At 42.8% G+C, this 20,683-nt stretch overlaps 2 protein-coding genes across 2 annotated transcripts in view; both read right to left on the minus strand.

Annotated features, from left to right (window-relative positions):
- Nucleotides 1-846: 846 nt before the first annotated feature.
- Nucleotides 847-16,434, minus strand: LOC111955340 (polyhomeotic-like protein 1). The gene is made up of 15 exons (XM_023975553.2): nucleotides 16,272-16,434; nucleotides 15,631-15,749; nucleotides 15,269-15,379; nucleotides 13,330-13,407; nucleotides 12,426-12,563; nucleotides 12,017-12,181; nucleotides 11,640-11,721; nucleotides 10,526-11,550; nucleotides 10,295-10,418; nucleotides 9,842-10,017; nucleotides 7,442-7,532; nucleotides 7,242-7,329; nucleotides 5,715-5,868; nucleotides 3,290-3,500; nucleotides 847-2,975 (listed from the first exon to the last, which is right to left on the minus strand). The coding sequence occupies exons 2-15, from the start codon at nucleotides 15,745-15,747 to the stop codon at nucleotides 2,824-2,826; spliced, it is 2,712 nt and encodes a 903-aa protein (XP_023831321.1). The 5' UTR covers nucleotides 15,748-15,749; nucleotides 16,272-16,434; the 3' UTR covers nucleotides 847-2,823.
- A 605-nt stretch (nucleotides 16,435-17,039) lies between these two features.
- Nucleotides 17,040-20,683, minus strand: part of LOC111954724 (solute carrier family 2, facilitated glucose transporter member 1-like) — a 20,104-nt gene continuing 16,460 nt past the window's right edge. Inside the window, exons 10-11 of the mRNA XM_023974613.1 lie at nucleotides 19,988-20,191; nucleotides 17,040-19,844 (exon numbers count right to left, since the gene is read on the minus strand). Of these exons, the coding sequence (XP_023830381.1) occupies nucleotides 19,566-19,844; nucleotides 19,988-20,191 (483 nt within the window). The 3' untranslated portion in view covers nucleotides 17,040-19,565. The remainder of the gene's footprint in view (nucleotides 19,845-19,987; nucleotides 20,192-20,683) is intronic.

Genomic DNA, 20,683 nt, shown 5'->3' on the forward strand with positions numbered 1-20,683 from the left:
TTACAACCTGTTTTTGATTTTAATTAAGGGGTATTGTGTGTAGATTGATGAGGGGAAAAAACGATTTCATAAATTTTAGAACAATTGTAACCTAACAAAATATAGAAAAAGTCAAGGGGTCTGAATACTTTCCGAAGGCACTGTACATACTTATATTGTGTATTTAAAGAATAATATATGTATATTTCTATATTTGTCCACTGTCCCACTGAATATCTATGTGGCTCCAAAGGACAACAAAATGAAAATTCCCTGCTTACTGCAGGTTCTAATGCCAGTSACTTCCAAGGCCCTACCTGGGTCTCTATCCTACACTAGCTCTATATTTCTACTGTACATGCAAACTATTGTCGCTCACACTTTAACCCTTTAAACAACCACAGTGCCATCAAATAGGCTAATTGCCTCATCATAATAAACCTAGCCCAGCAGGGAAAGTAAGTTAAAGGGAAAATCCACTCAAAAACTGTCTTTTGTATTATTTTTTCAATTAGTCCACTTTTACACAATCACAAAATGTTCTGCATGTCAGCAGTTTCCAAGATGCAGTATTGGAGAAGTTTTAAGAAGCACCGGCCACATCATCACAATGATGAAAAACGCACCCTACATGCATATCATACATCATTTGATATTTCCCTTTAAGGCATCTGTTGTTCAACAAAGCAAAGTGATCCTTCTTCGAGCTGGGATCCCTGCCTAACAAATATGCCTTCAAAAAACTCAGAAGTCTTAACCAGTCAAAGGACTGTGAAGTAAAGAGCACAACTAGCTATTACACACAATAAACGATCAGTCTACACAACACTCATCAAATCAGTTTCAAAATAAAAGCACTCCTCCATTTTGTCCTAGTAGTTTGTTTATTTTTTTGCATGATATTGACCTCGCCTTCTCCAATCTTAAAACGTAAACACACAATTAGCAGAGCACCTAATCATAAGATGATTGATTATTCATAATAGCCACAGTCACTGCTTCTGTAACAAAAGCCTTAGGATAGGTAGAAGTTATGAGGAAAGCTATGAGGAAGACCACAATCCAGGGTCATGTTCATTAGGGCAAGCAGCGAGAACATTAGTGTTTCTTATTGGACAAGTCCAGGTCGTCAAATCAAATCAAATCAAATGTATTTATATAGCCCTTCTTACATCAGCTGATATCTCAAAGTGCTGTACAGAAACCCAGCCTAAAACCCCAAACAGCAAGCAATGCAGGTGTAGAAGCACGGTGGCTAGGAAAAACTCCCTAGAAAGGCCAAAACCTAGGAAGAAACCTAGAGAGGAACAGTCCCTCCCTGTTTAAGTCAGTTTTTGTCCGTTTGATGCCTAATGAACACGACCTTGGTGACATGTTCTGTCCACTACTGTAWATAGCTCATGCTGTGTGTAAAACTGCAAAGATTTGACAAAAACACAAACATTTCAAATAGACAGGAGGGGATATAATCTGAAACACGTTTGGAAAACTACAGTAGCCAATGGGACGGTATAACTTGGATCAGGTGTACCAGTACTTCAAATCCTCATAGATTATTGCTGCCACCTCACGTACATTGTAAAAAGGACGTTTTTTAAAATATAAATCCTGTGCACCAATTGTACATTTTTTTTCTAACTTCAGCAGACAGAAAATGTCACCCTCTATTTGTCAAGGATCCTTAGGCCAATATATTTGCTACTCCCCAGTAATGGTTGGACAAAGGCAATGGTCCATTGCTTTACATGACCTTACCATACATAACTGCTCGTAAAAATAAGGAATGATATGAAACACGTTATTGATTTTTTACGGACGACTCCGTTCTAGTTCTATTTTAGCTCGTTGAAACTACTTAAAAAAGGCCACAATTTGCACAGAGATAACGCAATGATTCTCTACAGCGTAAACAAAGGCAGTCCAGCCAACAAAGGTATATTTAAATATATAGGCAAACATTACACACATATATAGGGTTTGCTCACTCACTCACATAATGTAACATAATACTCTACATTGAAGGTCCACGTCTTGTGGGTAGAAACCTCATCTTTTCCACTTTCATTCTATGTTTGTTTTGACAAAATACACTACACGGACAAAAGTATGCGGACACTGCTCGTCGAACATCTCATTCCAAAATCATGGGCATTAATATGGAGTTGGTCCTCCCTTTGCTGCTATAATAGCCTCAAGTCTTCAAGGAAGAATTTCCACTAGATGTTGGAACATTGCTGCTGGGACTTGCTTCCATTCAGCTACAAGAGCATTAGTGAGGTCGGGCACTGATTTTGGGTGATTAGGCCTGGCTCGCAGTCGGCATTCCAATTCATCCCAAAGGTTTTCGATGGGGTTGAGATCAGAGCTCTTTGCAGGCCAGTCAAGTTCTTCCACACCGATCTCGACAAACCATTTCTGTATGGACCTTGCTTTGTGCAAGGGCATTGTCATGCTGAAACAGGGGCAGCTCTAGCAGGGCAGAAATTTGACAAACTGACTTGTTGGAAAGGTGGCATCCTATGCCATGTTGAAAGTAACTGAGCTCTTCAGTAAGGCCATTCCACTGACAATGTTAGTTTATGGAGATTGCATGGCTGTGTACTCGATTTTATACACCTGTCAGCAACGGGTGTGGCTGAAATAGCCAAATCAACTAGATTTGAAGTGATGTCCACATACTTTTATACAAATAGTGTATAATAAAATTAACACTTAACACAGCTAAAAAGTCTTTCAATGGCCATATTGTCACATCTTCTCTCTCTTTCTCCATCCCTTCTTTCTCTCCTTTTATTTTGGGGGAGTATTTCAGAATCCCTCCTTTTGCTCCTTTCATCCTTCCTCTCAGTCTTTCAGGTTGTTGATGTGGGCACAGATCTTGAGGGCGGGACCGAGCTTGATGTTCATGGTGGACATGAGATGCTCCTCTCTGAGCAGCAGCAGAGCCTGTCCATCAATCTCCTGGGACAGGAAATGGGATGCCAGCTCCTCACAGTCTGCGAGAGGAGAAAAGGAGGAGAGACGGAGAGAAAGAGGGAGGTTGGGAGTAAGAGAGGGCAAGAGAGAGAGAGAGAGAGAGAGAAAGGGGGGGAGACAGTAAGCAAGACAATAACATGAATAGCATTTACAACGGTGAAAATACAATAGCAATCGAATTATCATAGAATAACACTGGGATTAAAAAAAACACAAAAAAACAGGTACGATAACTGTTTTAAAGATTTCAAAATGTTGCATGACCATGCATGTCCTTCTGAACTGTATCAACCAATGGTGTCTACAGTATATAGCTCATCTCTGTGGTACCAACCTTGCAGAGATGATATGAACTGAGACACTTCCTCCACACTCCACTGGGCAGGGCTGCCGGGCAGGAAGTGTGGCGCCGCCGAGCCCTCCAATCGGAGTGTGGGGGGAGGCTGGTGGCAGGAAGAGGAAGAGGCCGGGGAGAAGGACATGGGGTCGTCCTCTTCCTCCTCGCAACTGGAGACGTCATCCGAACGGCTGGACTCGGAGCGGCACTGTAGACAATGAACCAGAAGTGTATGAGAGGTGTTTGTGCAACAAGGTAGTCACTGGATGGCCGTGTCTCTTCAGCACTGTTCCCCCTAAACTGTGCCTCCCCTGCCACGCAGAAATATCAGCCCACAGAGAGAAGCACGAGATTAACCTTTCTAGAGCAGTGGTCACCAACTGGTCGCAATCGACTGGTCAATCTCCAAGGCATTCCTAGTCGATCGTCAAACTTTTCTGTAAAGAACCCAATGATAAAGCCTTGTGTTCCTATTTTTCTTAATTAGTCTCGGGCTGTTGGCAGTAGGTGCACCCGATTCTGCTGCCTTGCGCGCCGGGTAGGCCAACTGTTGCCATTTGGAACCATTTCATGTGTCTGAAGTTACAAACTCTGCCTTCCCAGCGGGCTCAGAGAGAAAATCAAGTGCACCATAGGCCTACCGCTGGCCAAAAGGTATGGCTCAGAAGACCGTGTCTGCTGTTATTATGACTGAATTCATGTTTAAGTTCTTACTCAGCTCTGTCAACACTTTGTATTCAACACTTTAATTAATAAGCCATAAAATGCAAGTTCTTCCTATTTCCACTCAGCGCTACAACAAGCACTGCAGCAGTAATGAACGAGTAGGAAAGTGTATCTATAGGCTTGTGTTGTTGTTATTATTAGCGGCTTGAGTCTTTTTTAATATCGAGGAATATTTCACTTTCTTCTATTCATAGGAGTAACAACATGAATGTGTGCATGAGGCCATCAGCTGGAAGACCGTGTCAGTGGAGGAAAGGGAGAGCGGAGGGATTTTGAGAGGCGGACCCTCAGTCTGCTGCTCTCTCCCTCCGCTGAGACTGACCATCAGCCCAGTAAAATAAAAATAAAAAGCAAATTATTTATGTATGCTCACTCAGCTGTGCTTCACAAGTAATACAACAACAGATCTATTACCGGTGTGATCATATAGCCTACCTCAAATTTTGAACAACAATGCATTGGCAGGGCAATTCAAGCAAAGCCAATATGCGGTGATAATGTATTGGGCCTATAGCTTACTGCACAAACCTCATTGCTACAGAACTGTTTTTAATATGTTCATGTTGCATAGGCTTATGTTTTTTAAGTCATGTAAAAAAAAATCTGAGTAGTAGATCTCGGCTTGCATTTTGACTCAGAAAGTGATCTTACTCAGAAAATGTTGGTGACCACTGTTCTAGTTTTCCCTGTTAACACTATCAATGTTTCCCTTTACTGTGGAAAATGTGATCAAATCAACGCAACATTAGACACTTTCAATGCAACATACCGAAACAAAACAAACTATGCAAGATATTTTGTTGTAGGCATAACGCATCCGAGTAGCAGTCTATTGCATTGACACTCACTACTCAGTCCGTACTGTACACAGACCGGTGAGGCATAAACTATCAGAGCTGCAGTAGGCCTATATGCAAATAGACCATTGCCATATATGGATCTGTGCCATTTACTTTGAACTGGACTGTGTTTACAGCATGAGCGGTTGTGAGTAGATGAGCTTGATCAAAGCACATGTAGCCATGCATGTTCATATCCTTTGCTAGTTAGTGAGTCGTTAGCCCAGTTACAGATCATTTGTAGTCAGCAATAGGGGAGTGGTTGCTTCTTACAAGATCACAAAACGTGTACATTTCTAGACATCTTTGAAAAGCGAGTCAGGTAATGAGCTTTTTTTTTGTCTTAAAGGGACAGTGTTGTATTTTGAGACAGGCTTGAATAAGCTAAGTAGCCAATAGGCAGAGGGTAGCATAATTTGTCTGATTCTCTGTAATAATGGTATGATAATAATAATGCATTTTATTTTGTAAAATGGTTTTTGCATTAAACACACAACAGCATTTTCAGTCACCTTCTTGTCTCAAGGACAAGTGGATAAACAGGTTAATGTCAAGCCTTGCATGTTTTTTTCTAAAGTCTCATGGATTGTAGGCCTACATTGAACACTATACATTGGCTGCTACTATAGGCTGAATGATAGAACAGCTATTTCCATGTTAAAATGTTATGGGATGCATTTTCTCCATTGTAACCTGTTAAAACTAACTTAAAGCRGKTACAGCCTCAGTGTTCACAGTAAACRCGAGCAGGAAAATGCAGAGAATGTTCACAAAAAATTGGAGGGAATATTGCTCTTCAGTCATCCATGCCAGCTCAAAAACAAGTGTACAACTATCAATGATGAACTGACCATTACCTTGACTGGTAAGGGTCTCCCGGCTATTTTGGCACTGGCGATCTCGGAGCTGGTCCTGTGGGGAACCCTCCTCCTCAGGACTCCGTCCTCGTCAGAGTGGGTGAGGTGAAGCCCCTGTCGCAGGCGGAAGTGCTGGCTGCAGCTCACGTTATACCTAGAGCAACAGGGAGACATATAGCAGGCATACACTGAGTGTTCAAAACATTAAGAACACCTGCTCTTTCCATGACACAGATTGACCAGGTGAATCCAGGTGAAAGCTATGATCCCTTATTGAATGATTTTGAAGCCTTGAGACAACTGAGACATGGATTGTGTATGTGTGCCATTCAGAAGGTGAATTGGCAAGACAAAAGATTTAAGTGCCTTTGAACTGGGTATGGTAGTAGGTGCCAGGCGCACCAGTTTGAGTGTGTCAAGAACTGTAACGCTGCTGGGTTTCTCACACTCAACAGTTTCCCGTGTGTATCAAGAATGGTCCACCAACCAAACGACATCCAGACAACTTGACACAACTGTGGGAAGCATTGGAGTCAACACGGGCCAGTATCCCTGTGGAACACTTTCGACACCTTGTAGAGTCCATGCCCCGGCGAATTGAGACTGTTCTGAGGGCAAAAGGGGGTGCAACTCAATATTAGTAAGGTGTTCCTAATGTTTTGTACACTCAATGTATACTGACATATATACYGAACAAAACTATAAACACAACATGCAACAATTTTACTGAGTTACAATTCATATAAKGAAATCAGTCAATTGAAATACATTCATTAGGCCCTAATCTATGGATTTCACATGACTGGGCAGGGGCGCAGCCATGGGTGGGCCTGGGAGGGCATAGGCCCACCCACTTGGGAGCCAGGCCTACCCACTGCGGAGTCAGGCCCAGCCAATCAGAACGGGTTTTTCCCCACAAAAGGGCATTATTACAGACATAAATACTCCTCAGTTTCATCAGCTGTCCGGGAGATTGGTCTAAGATGATCCCGCAGGTAAAGAAGACGGATGTGGAGGTCCTGGGCTGGCTTTGTTACACTTGGTCTGCAGTTGAGAGGCCGGTTAGACGTACTGCCAAATTCTCTAAAACGACGTTGGAGGCGGCTTATGGTAAAGAAATGAACATTCAATTCTCTGGCAACAGCTCTGGTGGACATTCCTGCAGTCAGCATAACAATTACGCAGCTCCCTCAACATTTTGACAGCTATGGCATTGTGGTGTGTGACAAAACTCCACATTAAAGAGTGGCCTTTAATTGTTCTCAGCACAAGATGYACCTGTGTAATGATCATGCTGTTTAATCAGCGTCTTGATATGCCACACCTGTCAGGTGGATGGATTATCTTGGCAAAGGAGAAATGCTCACTAACAGRGATGTAAACAAATTTGTGCMCACAATTTGAGAGAAATAAGCTTTTTGTGAGTATGAAACATTTCTGGGATCTTTTATTTCAGCTCATGAAACATSGGAGACATATAGTAGACACAGAACACTGCAGTGACTTTGTACTATATTATGACTGTACCTCTTGGAACAGGTCAAGGAGCAGAAGCGCTTGGTCCCTCTAAACTGTCTCGCTGGGGCGAAGCTTTTGCAGTACTCACACTTCAGCACTGGGAAGAGAGAACAGGAAAAGGGGGGTTTAAAGAACTACATGAATTATAGTTTGTAGTCAAACCAGTGGCATTGATGGAAACGTGACTTGGACTATGGTCTGAGCCTAACCTGTAGCTGTATTCACAGTCTCAGGCTGACTGGCGTCTGGATTGTCCATGGCCAAATCTTCTCCRGCTGGCTCTTTCACTGGCCCACTCACCTGTCAATCAAAATACAGGAACAAAATGTGTTGTGTACAACATTACTGATTAAAGGGAATTATTGATAATATTGCTTTGATCTACAGTACATGTCATTATTTACATCAGTACAGCGCATTCAGAAAGTATTCAGACCCCTTGAAWTTTTCTACATTTTGTAACATTACAGCCTTAGTCTAAAATGGATTAAAACGTTTGTTCCTCGTCAATCTACACCAGTGGTGGAAAAAGTACCCAATTGTYATACTTGAGTAAAAGTATAGATACCTTAATAGAAAATGACTCCAGTAAAAGTGAAGGTCACCCAGTAAAATACTACTTGAGTAAAAGTCTAAAAGTATTTGGTTATAAATATACTTAAGTATCAAAAGTAAATGTAATTGCTAAAATATACTTAAGTATCAAAAGTAAAAGTATAAATMATTTCCTATTCCTTCTATTAAGTAAAGCAGGTGGCACCATTTTCTTGTTTTTTAAATGTAKGGATAGCCAGGGGCTCCAACACTCAGACATCATTTATAAAAGATGCATTTGTGTTTAGTGAGCCCGCCAGATCAGAGGCAGAAGGGAGTACCCTGTGCTGTCTTGATAAGTGGGTGAATTTGACMATTTTCCTGTCCTGCTAAGCATTCAAAATGTAACGAGTACTTTTGGGTGTCAGGTGAAATGTATGGAGTAAAAAGTACATTATTTTCTTCAGGAATGTAGTGAAGTAAATGTAAAAGTTGTCAAAAATATAAATAGTAAAGGTAAGTACAGRTACCCCAAAAAACTACTTAAGTAGTACTTTAAAGTATTTTTACTTAAGCACTTTACACCACTGATCTACACACRATACCCCATAATGACAAAGCAAAAACATGTTTTTAGATTTTTGCAAATTTATAAAAAATACAAAACGGAAATATTACATTTACATAAGTATTCAGACCCTTTACTCCGTACTTTGTTGAAGCAYCTTTGGCAGCAATTACAGCCTTTCGTCCTCTTGGGTATGACGCTACAAGCTTGGCAAACCTGTATTTGGGGAGTTTCTCCCATTCTTCTCTGCAGATCAGCTCAAGATCTGTCAAGATGGATCGGGAACGTCGCTGCACAGCTATTTTCAGGTCTCTCTAGAGATGTTCGWTTAGGTTCAAGTCCGGGCTCTGGCTGGGCCACACAAGGACATTCAGAGACTTGTCCCAAAGCCACTCCTGCGTTGTCTTGGCTGTGTGCTTAGGGTCGTGGTCCTGTTGGAAGGTGAACCTTTGCCCCAGTCTGAGGTCCTGCACGCTCTGGAGAAGGTTTTCATCAACCATCTCTCAGTACTTTGCTTTGTTCATCTTTCCCTCGACCCTGACTAGTTTCCCAGTCCCTGCCGCTGAAAAAGATGCCCAAAGCATGATGCTGCCACCACCATGCTTTACCGTAAGGATGGTGCTAGGTTTCCTCCARACGTGACGCTTGGCATTCAGGCCAAAGAGTTCAATCTTGGTTTCATCAGACCAGAGTCCTTTAGGTGCCTTTTGACAAACTCCAAGCGGGCTGTGCCTTTTMCTGAGGAGTGGCTTCAGCCTGGCCACTCTACCATAAAGGCCTGATTTCTGCATAGATGATTGTCCTTCTGGAAGGTTCTCCCATCGCCACAGAGGAACTCTGGAGCTCTGTCAGAGTGACCATCGGGTTCTTGGTCACCTCCCTGACCAAGGCCCTTCTCCCCCGATTGCTCAGTTTGGCCGGGCGGCCAGCTCTAGGAAGAGTCCACTGTGTTCTTGGGGACCTTCAATGCTGCAGAAATGTTTTGGTACCCTTCCCCAGATCTGTGCCTCGACACAATCCTGTCTCCGAGATCTACAGACAATTCCTTCGACCTCATGGCTTGGTGTTTTGCTCTGACATGCACTGTCAACTGTGGGACCTTATATAGACAGGTGTATGCCTTTACAAATCATGTCCAATCAATTTAATTTACTACAGGTGGACACCAATCAAGTTGTAGAAACATCTCAAGGATGACCAATGGAAACAAGATGCAGCTGAGCTCAGTTTCGAGTCTCATAGCAAAGGGTCTGAATACTTATGTAAATAAGGTATTTCTGCTTTTAATTTTTTATAAATTTGCAAAAAAATCTAAAAACCTGTTTTCGCTTTGTCATTATGGGGTATTCTGTGTAGATTGATGAGGCCATTCATTTTATTTTATACCTTTTAGAAAAAGTAAAGGGGTCTGAATACTTTCCGAATGCACTGTATATCCCCAAAGGTTATGAATGGATGTTGTATTGTATATGAGAACCACAACTACTCTAAGGTGAACTGTACATACAGGGAAAGGTTCAGCTCCCTCCTGGATGACGAAGCCCTCTATGAGGTGGGTGAGGACGTGGGGTTTGACCACAGCCTGTGGAGGGGGGGCTCTCTCCCCCTGGCCACCCCCCATACGGGACACCGAGAGGGCAGGGGAAGGAGAGGGAGAGGGRGAGGGAGAAAGTGGACCAGGGCCTTAAGAAAAGACGGTTGAGGGGAGAGAAAGGATTTTATCATTTATTTTTGAACAATTTGAGCAAGGCTGACTGGCCACAGTGTCTAAATCTATGCAAACGTGAGGTTTTTGGAATCATGTATAGGTATGGATCAAAGGGAATTTGACATGTTGGTGGCTGGGCTATGGTGGAAAATGGTCTCCCTGCACTCTTATCCTTCCAGTGGTCGTAAAAGAGAGGAATGAGAAAGGCAAAGTATTTAAGACAAGTGGGCACATTCGTAGCTGACTCCTTACCTGCTTCCATGGCGGAGGAGGAGAGAGCAGGGGAGTGTTCACTCATAGGAACAAGGTGGGGAGGAGGGGGACCATCTTCCTCATTGGCTGCGTCTGACTCGGATTTCCTCTTCATCGACTTACCCTTTGAGGAATGTCATTATTTCACAAATGGAATCGACAACTACTACGTAGTTTAGAAACATCAGTAATTTATAGTGTCATCAGTGCTATCAGTAAGGAACAACTCACCTGGGGAGGCGGAGGACACACAGACTCTCCATTGGCACCCACTACAGTGGATGCACTGCTCGCCTCAACCAACGGCAGGGGTAGAGTGAGGGAGGAACGGGAGAGGGTGGGAGGAGAGATGGCGGCCTGGGACTGAGAGGAGATGCTGGTGGCTAAGGTGCAATTTTGATTTTGATTCAGCCCAGGGCTCTGATTGGCTTGTGCTTGCACGTGAGAAACGTGGGCCAATGAGAGGGCTTCCTGGGCTGATTGAAGGCTCTTTAGACCCACCCCTTTGCCTATACCCCCTCTCTCTCTGGATGCGATGGAGGCCACCATGGTGAGGAGGCTGGCGCTGCTGGAGCTATTTAGAAGGGTAGCTCCGTCCTGGGAACAGGCGTTCCGGGCCTGGACCAAGGCCAAAGCCTGGGGGTTTCCTATGGAGCTTGGCCTGGCCCCTACTATCTGGACTGGGATGTGCGGCGGAGGCTGGGCGACACTAGTCTGGTTGTTGGCGGGGGGCGCGGGGAGGATGGGAGGTGGGTTGCGAGAGGGCAGTTGCAGTGGCATACGGAGACCCTGTTGAGTTTTGGGCTGGATTGGAATGGGACCGTTCCCATGGCCTCCCTTGTCGTTAATAGTGCTTTTCTGCAGAGGCTGAACCACCAGCGTTTGAGTACTAACATTGGGCTTGATGGTGGCAGCACCCATCTGGTAACTGTGGGACTGGGTGGGTGCACTGGAGGTCGGCACCAGAATATGCGTCGCCGTGGCGGCGGAGTTTACCGTGGTGATAGCCCCGCCCCGGCCAAAGTTGGGTCCGGAAAGGAGGAGCTGTGAGAGTGGGACAGAGGTGGAGGGTGAGGAGGGGGTGTTCGAGTGGTGGTTGCCCGTCTTGAGGTTGAGAGAGGAGAGGTTGGCATTGGAGCTCTGGATGTAGGTGGGAATCTTGATGTGGGACTGTTGCAGTTGGGTTGGTTTAGTGGGAGACTGCTGAGTGGACTGGTTGAACTGCTGGTGAGATGACTGTATAAGGGAGTAGGTTGCTAGAAAAGAATGAGGGAAATGAATAACTAACAGGTAAGTAAGTATGCTAGGTATGTAAAGCTAAGTATGCTGCGATTTCACTCCCCACCTGTTTCACYCCTCTCTGGGGTTTCAGTCTTGACCCCGACCCCCTTGGGACTGCCGACACATCGCAAAGCCAGGTTCTGCACCTGGCCCAGAGAGAAAGGGGAGATGAGTTTATGAGGATTGATGGAAAGAAGAGGCCAGAGAGAGGGATGCAAGAGAAGTACAAGCAAGAGTTTCACCAATTTCAGAGTGTAATAATGTAGTTTTACTGCACAAAAATTATAGATTTTTACTGGTCCCAGATCTGTTTGTGCTGTAATGACCACAGGAACTGGCAAGGCAGCAACAACAGATCTGGGAAGAAGCTATTCTAGATTACATCACTAAAGCAGGACTCACTCCAATGCTCTCAGTCACAAATACAAAGTTGATCCATACCTGGTCATTGTCTGATTGGTTGCTGGAGGAAGTAGGTGTAACTTCCTGTTGTTGCTGCTGCTGAGTCTGTGGCTGCTGGGTGACCGTTGCCATTGCAGCGGTTGCTGTGCTACCAGGCATAAAGATGAGTTGTGAGGAGAGGGGAGCCCTCAGAGACCGGTTCACCTACAGTACAACAAAAGAGACTGTCAATCAAACAGTCCTTTCATGGAAACAAATGACAAAAGCAGATACAATACTCACACTCCTGAGCCAAGCCCGAACCACACCAAGCTAAGCTGTAATGTGCTGACCTGGTTATGAATCCACTGTAATGGAATTGGAACTGTGCTGAAACTATCTGAGCCAGCAAAGTTTTGTTCGGGTCGGCCATATAGTGTGAATCAGGCAATGGTGCATGTGTTCTCACTCTCAGATACATCTGTCCCTGTCCTGCTGCACTCCCACCCAGCAGCACTGATTGGCTTATGGTGGATGTCCCGGAAGAGCCTGGGCCTATAGCGCGGGTGCTGGTTATGGCCCCTCCCCCAGAAGTGGTTACGTTCACCTGAAGGGAAAGGAAAAAAAGTGGATTTGAGAACAACCAAAGCAAACTGTATTGACTAGTTTGGAGACAATTAAACAATGGAAGTGCCAGTAACTCAAATATATAAAATGTCACAGATGTCCAAACTGAAAATGATGGTTTCACGCAAATATCACTGGAGTTCCCTATTTGAAGCTGTATTTGTGTCAATGACACCCGTTCTGCCAGTTACATTCTGTTAAATGTCCACAAAGCACACACATCCCTGGGTCGCTCCTCTTTTCAGTTCGCTGCAGCTAGCGACTGGAACAAGCTGCTAAAAACACTCAAACTGGACAGTTTTATCTCCATCTCTTCATTCAAAGACTCAGTCATGGACACTCTCACTGACAGTTGTGGCTGCGTCGCGTGATGTATTGTTGTCTCTATCTTCTTGCCTTTGTGCTGTTGTCTGTGCCCAATAATGTTTGTACCATGTTATGCTGCTGCCATGATGTGTTGCTACCATGTTGTTGTCATGTGGTGTTGCTACCATGCTATGTTGTTGTCTTAGTTCTCTCTTTATGTGGTGTTGTGGTGTCTCTCTTGTTGGGATGTGTTTTGTCCTATATTTTTATTTGTAATCCCCCGTCCCCGCAGGAGGCCTTCTGCCTTTGGGTAGGCCGTCACTGTAAATAATAATTTGTTATTAACTGACTTGCCTAGTTAAATAAAGGTAAAATCAAATCTAATAAAAATGATTGTGTGCTGTGCTAGTTCTGAAAAAGGCATGTATGTGTAAACGTACAGATGTGACTGTTGTGCTGGTGGTCTGAGAGGTGCTGTTGGTGGCAGAGCTGGACTGGCGACTGGCAGCAAAGGTGGCCTAGAACAGGGACAACAAGGAATAATGCAAAAAGCCATTGCCATAGTTTAGAGCAGAAAAAACAGACTATGTCCCAAACCTCATGGTGATGTTTCAACATATTGTACTGCCACCCTACCCTAAACATTCTGCCTTTTAAAATGGCAAACCAACCGTAACCTGACCATGTCAAAACAGCACCAATGTCCACTATTCTGAGCATGCATTATTGATACAGTTGAAGTCGGAAGTTTACATACACCATAGCCAAATACAGTTAAACTCAGTTTTTCACAATTCCTGACATTCAATTCYAGGAAGAATTCCCTGTCCTAGGTTAGTTAGGATCACCAATTTATTTCAAAAATGTGAAATGTCAGAATAATAGTAGATAATTATTTATTTCAGCTTTAAATCTTTTCATCACATTCCCAGTGGGTCAGAAGTGTACATACACTCAATTAGTATTTGGTAGCATTGCCTTTAAATTGTTTAACTTGGGTCAAACGTTTCAGGTAGCCTTCCACAAGCTTCCCACAATAAGTTGGGTGAATTTTGGCCCATTCCTCCTGACAGAGCTGGTGTAACTGCGTCAGGTTTGTAGGCCTCCTTGCTCGCACACACTTTTTCAATTCTGCCCACAAATTTTCTATGGGATTAAGGTCAGGGCTTTGTGATGGCCACTCCAATACCTTGACTTCGTTGAATTAAGCCATTTTGCCACAACTTTGGAAGTATGTTTGGGGTCATTGCCCAATTGGAAGACCTATTTGCAACCAAGCTTTAACTTCCTGACTGATGTCTTGAGATGTTGCTTCAATATATCCACATAATTTTCCTTCCTCATGAAGCCATCTATTTTGTGAAGTGCACCAGTCCTTCCTGCAGCAAAGCAGCCCCACAACATGATGCTGCCACCCCCGTGCTTCATGGTTGGGATGGTGTTCTTCGGCTTGCAAGCCTCCCCTTTTTCACTCCAAACATAACGATGGTCATTATGGCCAAACAGTTCTATTTTTGTTTCATCAGACCAGAAGACATTTCTCCAAAAAGTACGATCTTTGTCCCCATGTGCAGTTGCAAACTGTAGTCTGGCTTTTTTATGGCGGTTTTGGAGCAGTGGCTTCTTCCTTGCTGAGCAGCCTTTCAGGTTATGTCGATATAGGACTCGTTTCACTGTGGATATAGATACTTTTGTACACGTTTCCTCAAGCATCTTCACAAGGTCCTTTGCTGTTGTTCTGGGATTGATTTGAACTTTTCGCACCAAAGTACGTTCATCTATAGGAGACAGAACGCGTCTCCTTCCTGAGCRGTATGACGGCTGCGTGGTCCCATGGTGTTTATACTTGCATACTATTGTTTGTACAGATGAACRTGGTACCTTCAGGCGTTTGGGAATGAACCGGACTTGTGGAGGTCTACAATAATTTTTCTGAGGTCTTGGCTGATTTCTTTTGATTTTCTCATGATGTCAAGGAAAGAGGGACTGAGTTTGAAGGTAGGCCTTGAAATACATCCACAGGTACACCTCCAATTGACTCAAATGATGTCAATTAGCCTTTCAGAAGCTTCTAAAGCCATTACATAATTTTCTGGAATTTTCCGAGATGTTTAAAGGCACAGTCAACTTAGTGTATGTAAAATTCTGACCCACTGGAATTGTGATACAGTGAATTATAAGTGAAATAAACTGTAAACAATTGTTGGAAAAATTACTTGCGTCATACACAAAGTAGATGTCCTAACCGACTTGCCAAAACTATAGTTTGTTAACAATAAATTTGTGGAGTGGTTGAAAAATGAGTTTAGAACTCCAACCTAAGTGCATGTAAACTGTCGACTTCAACTGTAGGTGTGGTTCATAAAGATGGTTCTATACCTGTTGTACTGCAGCCAGGTTTTGTAGCTGGGCACTGTTGATCTGTTGCTGCAGCATCAGCTGCTGGAAGTACTGCGCTGCGTTGGGCTGCCTCTGCAGCGCCTGAAGGGCCTTCAGTTGCACAAGATAGAAAACAGGGAGAGGGAGTAATGACATTGCACTGTCAATAACCCGCAGGTTGATATACGAGCGCTTGCACAGTGATAATGAGACAACTACGCTACAGGCAAGGATTACAGATGATCCTGTGTGACTATGAGTACAATTTGTGATGGCCATGTCAGAAAAAGGTATAGGCTATACATAATATTCCCATTCATATGCATACACACCTGTGCACACGCACACCCACACGTACTGACCTGCACAGCCTGTCTCTCGTACAGGGACATGGAGTTCATTGGAGAGGGGCGGGAGTTCACTCCTGATGGAGTGGTTCCATTGGTAGAGCCCTGGTTTTGGTCCCCATCTGTCTCCATCACTGAAGAAAAGAAGAGAAGCTTTCAATCAAATGCTGCCTAGAAAACAATGTCAAAAGACCTGGCTATCAGTCACTGGTGGAAGGTAAAATATTATTCACACTACAGCTTTGTGGAGCTGCAAGGTGTGGAATATATCTGTCATGCCTGGATAACTAACATCTATATTTACATGTTGACAAGATTGTATCTATCAATCAAGAATGCCATTCCTCCGTTCACTCCTTCACGTGACTGCTTGCAAACATTTGATTGTCATGCAACATAAATTCAATACATCCTAACTAGTAATACGTGCATTATTAGTCGCGTGCAAGGTAAAACATTATTAGATAGCTAGCTGTCCACATGTTATGCAGCTCACTTGTTTCACTATAATTAAAAGCAAGTTGAGTGCTGCTAGCTAGTACAGTAGTTAACTAGCTAGCTACAGTAACTAGTTGCAGACAGTGCTAGCAGAAAAGCTAGCTACTGTAACTAGCTAGCTACCAATGAGCACCGTATGCTGCAAATCCCTTGCTCACCGTGGACGTTGGTGTATTGCCACCTATGTTTCTATCTCGACTTCAATGCGTAGCAGTATGCAACAATTCCTTTTGCACGACGATATTACAGTACATTCAATTGGGTTGTTGACAGTTTGCATAAATTTGGGTGGAGGACAACGCCTCCTTCTGATGTTTGTCGTTTTCCGGCGCAATGGAATGACGGCGCACGTAGGTCGCCTGCCAAAAGGTGTAACAACAACATAGTTACAACGTAATATCTACCTGCAATAGTTACACGGTTAATATGTCATTCATTGCGACAATGTATGTGATGCTTCCTGTTACATTGTAGCTGCATCATGAAATAATAATTCGAGCAGCCTTGTGCATCCGCTACAACTAATTTGATTACCCCAATTGTGTGACCATACACACATTTTCCAGAAATGTAAAATGAGCGAAACCGTTTTACCTTCTAGTTAACTAAGATGCGTTTATAAGTAAAGCTACCATTACATTTTTTATTTTAAAACGAGGTTAAACAATGTACTTTGGCCACTTTCTTTCCTTCGAAGCTTCAAGCTCTAAACCTGTCCCTCAAAATGGTCTCTGTCAGCATCACCTAGTCCCAATCATGTTGAAAGAATGTGTCCAAATGAAGTACACAAACAAACAACCAGGAATTGCTGTTTGTAATGCCACCGGGTGGATGTAAATTAGGTTAATAAAGCAAGACGCTGACTTTGCACTTGCCAACGATAGTATCAGAAGGTATCAAAGTCTGTGTGTTTGTTAGATGTGGGATATTTTATTTAACATTGTATTCATATATACAAACATAAGTGAAACGAATACATGTAACATATGAGGGTGCATTATTGCTGTTAGTTTGTTGTAATGTTTCATTGTCTCAAAAGCCATTACATAGCCAGATGTATACTGTTTGTGTGATACACTTTCCCAATACAAGTCAATTATCAAATGGATTCAAAAGTGCGCTTTTCTGTACTTCACATGATCTTGAAATATGAATTAGACCATATTTTTTAATTCAATACCAACATTGATTATTTCATACATTTTCATTTCAATTGTTTATGGCAGAGACTATAGACATTGCTTAAATGCCCAAGACTTGTTTGGTGCCTAGTGGAGAATAAGAGTACAAGACTTTGGAAGCAGGAAGAATGTGTTCACAGACACATACGGTACACATTAGCTGAAAGGGGCTGAAGACGAGGCGCAAATAAGCAGCAGAAACACGGAACTCATCAACACGATCACTCAAAGCAAACGGAAGGCCATGAAACACAGGCCAGGGGAAAAAATCGACATAATAGCAATACCAACAGCATGGGTAAAACCCCATTTCAAAACAACATGGTTTTCTGAAGTCAATTGGAATAGATCTCTGTGACAATATAGGATACAATCATCACACACTGAGGACACCATAAGGTGTATACTAAGCAAGTGGMTGGCAAGTGGAAGAGGGGGAGGGAAGAACTGTTGTGGAGCAGTGGTATGGAAACTGGTTTTATTTCCAGTGTATATTTTGACATAAATAATACTTTAACCACAAAGTTAATAGAGCAATGTGTCTCAATGCTTCAGCGTATTACTAGGAAACAATCTAAATAGTTGTTCACTCATTGGACGATGGGCACCCCATAAGTCAGAACAAGCACACATTCAACCACTGCAGTTAACATATAAATATTATTTCTGAAAATACACATTTACAAATAAATACTCTCCTAACTGTGTACAGTAAGTGAATGTGCATATGGTAGCTGAGTATGGTTCAGTTAGTACAGTATTGCAGTCTTGTTAACAGTAGTGAGGGAGTGCAGCCATTGAATAACATTTTTTCCTAAGAGTAGAGGTCAAATACTGAACACTACCATCAAAGGAATGTATTTTCCCAGTGCAACACATATCATATATCCACAATATATTATATTAATACAGAACAAAGCCATGACCCAGTCATCTTTCTAAGCAAAATAAATAGTGAATGTGCTTGGAGCAAAATTACTACAAATAATTTACACAACCACAAAAAAAATAAACATTTATCTACTATGTCTATACAATGAAATCTTTAAATAAATTACTATTTTTAAAAATGTTCCACATGGTAATCGTCAGACAAATGGTCACAAAATAGAGTAATTAAAAAGCAATTTTGCACAAATCCTCACATTTGGTCACAACTAAACTCCCATTGTGGTATTTCAATTCCACATTGAATAGACATCCGTCACAATTATATACTTTTTTTTTTAATGAATGCTCCCACTGCAGAACAATTCAAAATTGCACTCAATACCACAGAGAAAATCGCTGGAGTCCTTTGCGCTCTGTGGTTGATTCTAATCGAATCCAAGTTCATAACATCTCTTCTCATATCATAATCTATTATAATCTAATATCCAAAATAACTATCTTTATTAACTTACCCATCCTTTATATAAAGTTTCATCCTTTTTCATTTGAAACCTATATTGCAGTCCCCTTAGTCAATATAGTTAAATGCAATTCTACGCTATCCTAAAGTATTTTTCTAATAGGCTAGCTGTAAAAGCACTCCCTCAGGTAAATATTTATCAAATTATTCCTTATGTGGATTAATTTGCCTTAAAGCGCTTTTTAAAGAGTATATTAGCTATTGTGGAGTTTTAATTGATTTCTATTTGGTTAATACGGTGCAGCTTGAGTTAAAGTGACAGATGTGCTCTCTCTCATTGAAAACAACAGGCATCTTACTTCATCAACCATCCAAATGTGATTCTTTATCAGTGGATTCTTACATTGAATATAGGGTAAAAGCACATCATTTTGATCACGAATACATCTGTTGAAAAAAAATGCCAAGTATGATCATTCTGGGATTATTGGGTTATTTWAAAAAGCTATTTCTAAACCAAGAAAGCAAACCAATGCAATTGACCCCAATCTACAGTCTCACTGTTAAAACTACTATTAACCAGAAACACTATTGAGGTTGTTTGTTTTGACTAGGCCCACTTTGCTCTTGAAATTATGATGCACTCAGTAAAAGAAGGCCAAAAAATGAAATACTACTTTTGACCTATAAATTGAGAACACTTCAAAAAAGATATTACACATGAAAGAAAGAAATCCTAGCTACCGTATTCCACCAAAATATGTGTGCGTTGTGGCTTTCCATGTACACGAAAAGTATTTCCCGTCACCTCAATCACTCGTCCCCATGTACCTGAACTCCCAAAGAATTAAGCTTGAATCTGTTTTTGAACCTGCTGATCCCCAACACCTGACATTTAACCCTCGACCCGACGCAGGGTTCTACAAGCTCGCCTGTGCAGTTAAGATGGACTTATCCTCTGCTGCTGCCGCCCCCACCAATGGGACCTTCTCCTTGATGGGCGAAGCAGGAAGTGTTACGCTGCTACTAGTGGGAGGAGCTTCCACAGAGGTGGTGGGGGGCAGGGGGGCTCCGCCAAACTCGCGGGCGATCTCGTCAAAGGTCTTGCCCTTGGTTTCTGGGACTTTGATGAAGGTGAAGATGAAGAAGAAGATGAGTAAGATCATGAAGATGATGAAGACGTAAGGCCCACACAGCTCCTACAGAATTACAAACAAAGAGAGAGAAAAAGAGTGGAAGTCAGTAATTATTCTAATTATTCACTGTATGACTATGTGAAATTTTTACTTAAGTGGAAGTTAGGATTCACCCCTAATGGGAAACCTAGAGAAACCTCTCACACCTCCAGTTTGGGGAAGCTGACTCCCACCAGGAAGTTGGCGGTCCAGTTGCAGCAGCCTGCCACGGCTATGGCGGCCGGCCGCGGACCCTGGGAGAAGAGCTCTGCCACTATGAACCATGGGATAGGACCAGGCCCCATCTCAAACATGGCCACAAACAGAAACACTGCCCCAATGCTGAGGTAGCTCAGAGATGAGTAGCCCTTCTACTCAGACAGAGAGGGAGAGAGAGAGAGGGAAGGAAGGAAGGAATAAAGAAAGAAAGATGGAGGGAAGAGAGGGAAGGAGGGAAGGAGGGAGGGAGGGAGATGGAGATAATCATCAATACTAGCAATGAAAATGAATTAATGTAATTAATGACATATCTGTTATGTTGAGTGACAACTAATAGAAACTGACACCCACCAACAGGAGGGCAATAGTCATGAGCAGGGCACTGACGGCCATTCCGGCCAATCCGACGAGATGCAAAGTCCTTCGTCCCACCCTCTCGACCAGGAAGAGCTGACAAAGACAGAGAAAGGAGTTACCGTACCGTAAACATACATAACAGAAACACAAAAACCCGAATATATGCAGCATGTTATACTTACAGATACCACAGTAAAGACAGTGTTAACAGCTCCTGCTCCAATAGTGGCGTAAATGGGTTGGGTGACACCGGCTGACTCAAAGATACCAGTTGAATAGTAGAACAC

This window comes from Salvelinus sp. IW2-2015, linkage group LG30 (assembly GCF_002910315.2).
Source record: "Salvelinus sp. IW2-2015 linkage group LG30, ASM291031v2, whole genome shotgun sequence".
Taxonomy (NCBI): Eukaryota; Metazoa; Chordata; class Actinopteri; order Salmoniformes; family Salmonidae; genus Salvelinus; species Salvelinus sp. IW2-2015.